This window comes from Colobus angolensis, unplaced genomic scaffold (assembly GCF_000951035.1).
Source record: "Colobus angolensis palliatus isolate OR3802 unplaced genomic scaffold, Cang.pa_1.0 Scaffold199, whole genome shotgun sequence".
Lineage (NCBI taxonomy): Eukaryota > Metazoa > Chordata > Mammalia > Primates > Cercopithecidae > Colobus > Colobus angolensis.
In genome coordinates this window covers 1,770,875-1,778,357 of record NW_012115143.1, presented here as the reverse complement: position 1 = coordinate 1,778,357, position 7,483 = coordinate 1,770,875, and the positions used below count along the sequence as shown (strand labels likewise).

Below are 7,483 nucleotides of genomic sequence, written 5' to 3'. Positions count from 1 at the left end.
GCCTCCCAAAGTGCTTGGATTACGGCGTGAGCCACCATGCCCGGCCCAAGCAGAATCATTTCTGAGCTGCATCACTCATTCCTATAAATTATTAGGTATAAGAGGATAATCCTAGATTACAAAGGAAACCCTCAATAGATAACTCTAGGCTGGGCGTGGTAGCTCACACCCATAATCCCAGCACTTTGGGAGGCTGAGGCAGGCAAATCACTTCAGGCTGGGAGTTCGAGACCAGCCTGGCCAACATGGTGAAAACCTATCTCTACTAAAATACAACAATTAGCTGGGTGTGGTGGTGTGTGCATGTTATTCCCAGCTACTTGGAAGGTGGAGGCAAGAGAATCAATTGAACCCAGGAGGCAGAGGTTGCAGTGAGCTGAGATAGCGCCACTGCACTCCAGCCTAGGTGACAGAGTGAGACTCTTATCTGGAAAAAAGAAAAAAAGAAAACTTGCCTCAATATGAGCTACACACAATAAATAGATAACTCCATCCTCAGCCTGTCGTTTCTTTTTCTTTTTCTTTTTTTTTGAGACAGAGTCTCACTCTGTCGCCCAAGCTGGAGTGGCACAATCTTGGCTCACTACAACCTCCACCCCCTGGGGGTCAAGCGGTTCTGCCTCAGCCTTCCAAGTAGCTGGGACTACAGGCATATGCCACCACACACAGCTAATTTTTGTATTTTTAGTAGAGGCGTGGTTTCACCATGTTGGCCAGGCTGGCCTTGAACTCCTGACCTCAGGTGATCCAACCACCTCGGCCTCCCAACGTGCTGAGAATACAGGCATGAGCCACCACGCCTGGCCCTCAGCCTGTAGTTTCTAAGGTTTTTATCCTGGACCTGAAGGAGTAGGAGTCCAAGTGCCCTTTAAAATTGTACACAAGGCCGGGCATGGTGGCTCATGCCTATAATCCCAACAATTTGGGAGGCCGAGGTGGGCAGATCACAAGGTCAGGAGTTTGATACCAGCCTTTCCAATATGGTGAAACCCCGTCTGTACTAAAAATACAAAAATTAGCCGGGCATGGTGGTACACGCCTGTAAATCCCAGCTACTCAGGAGGCTGAAACAGGAGAATCGCCTGAACCTGGGAGGCAGAGGTTGCAGTGAGCCGAGATTGTGCCACTGCATTCCAGCCTGGGCAACAGAATGAGATTCCATCTCAAAAAAATAAAAAATAAAATAAAATTGTACACAAAATTATGTGTGTATATGCATTTTTTTGGAGAAAAGGGATATCACCCCCTCTCTCCCCAACACTGGCTAAAAAGTTACTGCAATCTGGCTGGGCGCAGTGGTTTACGCCTGTAATCCCAGCACTTTGGGAGGCACAGGTGGGCGGATCATGAGGTCAGGAGATCGAGACCATCCTAGTGAACACAGTGAAACCCTGTCTCTACTAAAAATACAAAAAGATTAGCCGGGCGTGGTAGCGGGCGCCTGTAGTCCCAGCTACTTGGGAGGCTGAGGCAGGAGAATGGCATGAACCCGGGAGGCGGAGCTTGCAGCGAGCCGAGATGGTGCCACTGCACTCCAGCCTGGGCAACAGAGCAAGACTCCGTCACCGGGAAAAAAAAAAAAAGTTACTGCAATCTAATTAATGATGGTCATCTTTGGTTTATGACATGCAAGCACCTATATGATTATGATACACTTACATAAAGGAATACCAGCAAAGCCTTGGACAGTTATTTTAAATTCACTGATTTTTTTTTTTTTTTTATGCTAAGAAGACCTTTTAGGGAAAGAGAATTCGTAATGTTGCAAAACTCAGCAATAATAGTATGTCTGAATGTTAAAAGAGCTAGAATCAACTTTTGGAAGTTGGCAATACCTAGTCTGGCAAACATAATGAAGACTAACTCACCCTTTTGTTTATTGAGCTCTTGATCTTGATTCCTAATAGGCAATGACTAGAATTAAAGAAGGTGACTAATACTTGAAATGACATGGGACTGTTATTTTCGATAATTTGGTCTTTCTGAAGCTGTAACAGTACCAATAAATTGTTTTGCTCCCTGGACAGGCTTGAAAAGGAGAAAGCAGAAATTGAACGCATGCGAAACCTGACTGAGGAAGAGAGGAGAGCTGAACTTCGGGCAAATGGCAAAGTCATTACCAACAAAGCTGTTAAGGGCAAATATAAGTTCTTACAGAAGTATTATCACCGGGGTGCCTTCTTCATGGTAAGAAGTGAAAAGAGAGTCAGAAAATTGGGCAGTAGGAATAACTCAGAAACTCTGAATTATTTTTTCTCTTCAAGAACGTTCTGGAATGTTATTTCCACTTGCCAATGGTCAGCTTTCTCATTTGTTTTTTCCTTCTGAACAATATAAACTCAGAGAAAAACATCAGCAATTGGATTATAGAAGTAGCATCAACTGTTCTCTCTTTTGGCTCCAATTCTCAAAAAGAGGAAATGATGTAATAGCCTTTTTTTTTTTTTTTGAGAGACGGAGTCTTGCTGTCACCCAAGCTGGGGTACAGTAGTGCGATTATAGTTCACTGCAACCTTGACCCCCTGGGCTCAAGGGATACACCTGCTTCAGCCTCCAGAGTAGCTGGGACTATAAGCATGCACAACCATGCCTGGCACTTTTTTTTTTTTTTTTTGGCTATTTTTTTTTAATTTTTCGTAGAGACCAGGTTTCACTATGTTGCCCAGGCTAGTCTTAACCTTCTGACCTCAAGCAATCCTTCACCTCAGCCTCCCAAAGTATTAGGAATACAGGCATGAGCCATTGTCCTCAGCCTTAGATAAATTGAGGAAATGAAATAGAGAAGTGATCTATATAGATAGGGGATGAATTAGGTCCTCCACTTTGTGAAAACCAAACTCTGCAAATAGCTTTACATTAATTCACTTTTGTGTGGTAGAAAGTTCACTTCATTCTGAACTGACAGTACACAAGAGTAACTAACCAAAAGAATGGTTTATTATCTAACCATTAGGTGGAGGGCCGCCATCTTTGTTTTTCATACAAAGACTAAGATCAAAATAGCAATCTGTTAATCCTATATGGTTTATTATTTCCTAGTGTTAAAGCAGTTTGTACCAAAAACTAGACTAGCTTTTTCAAGTGCTGTGTGGCAAATTCTAAATATCCCCACTGCAACTGAATTCCTGCCTTTCACTGCAGATGCTGTTAAAACTTCAGTGGTAGCTTCCCTACCACCCTCCAAAATCAGTTTCAGGTCTATCTGATTAGCAGGAACTGTCTGCTTACGTAGTTTTCCAGCAGATGTGGCTTTCCATTCAGTGGAGATTATGAATTACTTCTTGTACTGCTTCGGTCATAAAGTTTCTTTATGAAAAATTTGCTTAAGCAATTCGCAGCTGTAATAATCAAGCTTCTTAGAGAAGCAGTTCATTGCTAGTTAAGATACATGAGAAAAGTGTATGTGAAAGTCCTTTGGTGGGCCGGGTACATTGGCTAATGCCTGTAATCTTAACATTTTGAGAGGCCAAGGCCGGCAGATCACTTGAGCCCAGGAGTTCAGCCTGGGCAATGTGGCAAAACCCCATCTCTACAAAAAAATACAAAAATTAGCCAGGCATGGTGGTGCATGCCTGTAGTGCCACCTATCGAGGGGCTGAGGTGGAAGGATTGCTTCAGCCCGGGAGGTTGAGGCTGCAGTCATCTGTGATCGTGCCACTGCACTGCAGCCTGGGTGGCCGACCAAGACTTCGTCTCAAAATAAATTTTTTTTTAAAGTCTTTCTTAAACAAGACAGTGGTATTTTTAATTCCTTCAGCATATGTGTTTATAAATCTGTATCACAGCACTGTAATATTACTATCACTCAGGCTAGAGCGCAGTGGTGCAGTCATGGCTCACTACTGCCTCATTCTCCTGGGCTCAAGCAATCCTCCTGCCTCAGCCTCCTGAGTAGTTGGGACTACAGGTATGTGCCACCACACCTAATTTTTTTTTTTATTTTGTAGAGATGGGGTTTTGCTATGTAGCTCAGGCTGGTTTCAAACTCCTGGGCTCAAACTATCCTCCCACCTTGGCCTCCCAAAGTGCTGGGATTACAGGCAAGAGCAACTGGATCCAGCCTTACTAATGTTGTTTATTTCATTGAGTAAGTAACCTTTAGTGCATATACTATGCAAATGTAACTGTTTAGCACTATTAGCGAGAATACATAATCACTGTAACATAAGTAAGAGTAAAGTACTGTAGGAGTTCTGACGAGAGAGAGAGATTATATTTGGTAGAAGATTGAAAGGGTTGACATAAAGGTTGTAACATTTAAGCATTTAAGATGTATAGTTTTTTGTTTTTTGTTTTTTTGTCACCTAGGCTTGAGTGCAGTGGCATGATTTCAGCTCACTGCAACCTCCGCCTCCCGGGTTCAAGCAATTCTCCTGCCTCAGTGCCCCAAGTAGCTGGGAATACAGGCGTGTACCACCACGTCCTGCTAGTTTTTGTATTTTTAGTAGAGACGGGGTTTCTCCATGTTGGCCAGGCTGGTCTTGAACTCCTGACCTTAGGTGATCTGCCCACCTCAGTGTCCCAAAGTGCTGAGATTACAGGCATAAGCTACTGTGCCCAGCCAAGATGTATAGACTTTTTGACATTCAGTGCTGGGAAGACATTCCAGGTGGAGACCAGCAGGAGTGGAGGCAGAAAGCATCAGCTGTGAAGGGAAGTGGCAAAGAGAACTGAAAAGGTGGATTAAGGCTGTATAATATTTGGCCTTGATTACTACACAGAGGAGTTGTATTCATTTATTTATTTATTTTTGAGATGAAATCTCACTCTGTCGCCCAGGCTGGAGTGCAGTGGTACGATGTCAGCTCACTGCAACCTCCACCTCCTGGGTTCAAGCAATTCTCCTGCCTCAGCCTCCTGTGTAGCTGGGATTACAGGTGCGCGCCACCAGGTCTAATTTTTTTTTGTATTTTTAGTAGAGACAGAGTTTCACCATGTTGGTAAGGCTGGTCTTGAACTTGTGACCTCGTGATTCACCCGCCTTGGCCTCCCAAAGCGCTGGGATTACAGGCGTGAGCCACTGCACCCAGCCTAGGAGTTGCATTCATTTAATAGAGAATCACTGAAGTTTTTTGGGCCAGGCAAAGATTATAATGAGTTACGGTTCAGAAACATCAGTGCAATGACAGTATGTAAGACTGATAGTAGGGAAAACTAATAACCCAGGTGATAAGAGTTTGTAAGATGTGGCAACTGATGGAATGCACACTTACTCAGTTTTGAATCTAGGTAATCGAAGAGTATGCTGGTCCTACTAACAGAAAAGTTAAAGAGAGGAGGTTGATATGGAAAGGTTAGGTATTAATAAATGGTTTTCACTTTAGACATGAGTTTCAAGTCCCAATAAAATTCCAACTTATGATATATGAAAGCCAGTAGAAAATCCAGGATTGGAGATTTGAGAGGCCTATGCAGAGTTGAAGTCACATGAGTAAACTAACACACTGAGTGCAGAGAGAATAAGCCAACCCTCAAGACACATCTACACTCAAGGAGAAAATTAGGCATAGTTGCATGCGCCTGTAGTCCCAGCTACTCAGGAGGCTAAGGTGAGAGCATCGCTTGATGCTGGGAGGTCAAGGCTGCAGTGAGCAGTGATGACACCACTGCACTCTAGCCTGGACATCAGAATGAGACCCTGCCTCAGGGGAAAAAAAAAAAAGGAGAAAGACAATACAACAAAGGAAAAAGAATATCATCTTGGCTGGGCATGGTGGCTCATGCCTGTAATCCCAGCACTTTGAGAGGCTAAGTCGGGCAGATCACAAAGTCAGGATATCGAGACCATCTGGGCTAACACAGTGAAACCCCGTCTCTACTAAAAATACAAAAAATTAGCTGGGTGTGGTGGCATGGACCTGTAGTCTCAACTACTCAGGAGGCCAAGGCAGGAGAATTGCTTGAACCTGGGAGGCGGAGGTTGCAGTAAGCCAAGATTGCACCAGTGCACTCCAGCCTGGGCAACAGGCCGAGAATCTGTCTCAGAAAAAAAAAAAAAAAAAGAAATCATCTCTTCAGTTAGATGTAAGCTCTTGAAGAAAGGCTCAATACCCTCTGCTTTCTTTGTATCCCTCATTGTAGAGTTGAATAAATTTGTGGTTTGAACATATAGGAAATAAAGCCACAAGATTGATAAGATTTTTTTTTATACAGGATGAGGATGAAGAAGTATACAAGAGAGATTTCAGCGCTCCTACCCTGGAGGATCATTTCAATAAAACCATTCTTCCTAAAGTCATGCAGGTATGGGGATCTTTAATAACATGACAGAGAGAAAAGTAATGTATTGATAGCTGAGGCATGGTTGGTTTGGTGGTGTAACTCATGATCCGTCCTTCCCTCAGGTCAAGAACTTTGGACGTTCAGGTCGCACCAAATACACTCACCTTGTGGATCAAGATACCACCTCCTTTGACTCAGCTTGGGGCCAAGAGAGTGCCCAGAACACAAAGTTCTTCAAACAAAAGGCAGCTGGGGTACGAGATGTATTTGAGCGGCCATCTGCCAAGAAGCGGAAAACTACCTAGGATCCAGCTGCATGTTCTTCCAACTGTGGAACACAAGGGGAAGTCTCAGCATCTGGTCCCTGATTTGTTTTTTTTCATTATTTCCTTGGCCCCTGTATCCAGCTATTGGACCTACTGCTATACTTGTGATACTGGGTAGCCCAGACTTTGAAGGTGCTTTGTGAGGTTTGGACTCATGCTGAGAAACCCACAGGAAAGCACTGTCCAGGTAGGATTAGAGGCTTCCCACTTAAGACTATTTCTGAGAAATCTTAGGTATTATCACTGCTATGGTTTCCCATATTTACTTGGGACTGTTCTGAGTTTCTTTTTCCAGCCCTTAGCTTGGGTTAGAAAAGTGGGCATGTAAGTGAACAATGCATTACTTCTACCTTAGGTTTAGGAGTAATATACCAGAAAAATCTAAGCTTATGGAAACATGTTTTCCATTTTTGCTTGGAGTCCATTTTTCTAGGTGTACATACTTTTTTATCAGTGTATGTGTGCATGTCAAGAAATAAAAGAATCACACAACAAGGAGATTTTTAGCATGATACTGGAAATAAATTGTCCAGGCTGACAAGTATTAATTGCCTATTGAAGTAAAAGATAACAGAATTGTCAGGCAGGTGTTTCACATTTTGATAATTCCCTTTGATGTCAGAAACAAGCTCAGGTACTAGCTGGGCTTTAGGTCACATCTGGATTTATTCCATGAGCAAATACAGATGTGTTTGAGAAGACCAAGGCCTTTCACATCCTTTAAATGTCCCACTGGAGGAATCAAATAGTTTAGTGTCGTATGATAAAAATGAATGGAAATAATTACTATGAGGTGGTAAATACATGAAGATGAACATAGGTACAAGTCACTGTTGTGTAGGATACAATCTAAGAATTATCCTAGAGTCAGAATGAGGGTAAGGCCTTGAAATTCTTTTGGAGAAATGTCTGTAACTGCCATTTGAGTGTCCATA

At 43.0% G+C, this 7,483-nt stretch overlaps 1 protein-coding gene across 1 annotated transcript in view; it reads left to right on the top strand.

Moving 5' to 3' along the window:
- The window catches only part of MFAP1 (microfibrillar-associated protein 1), a 20,906-nt gene extending 13,772 nt beyond the window's left edge, over nucleotides 1-7,134 (top strand). Inside the window, exons 7-9 of the mRNA XM_011941166.1 lie at nucleotides 2,028-2,187; nucleotides 6,154-6,243; nucleotides 6,345-7,134. Coding sequence (XP_011796556.1) covers nucleotides 2,028-2,187; nucleotides 6,154-6,243; nucleotides 6,345-6,527 — 433 coding nt within the window. The 3' untranslated portion in view covers nucleotides 6,528-7,134. The remainder of the gene's footprint in view (nucleotides 1-2,027; nucleotides 2,188-6,153; nucleotides 6,244-6,344) is intronic.
- The last annotated feature ends 349 nt before the right edge of the window (nucleotides 7,135-7,483 follow it).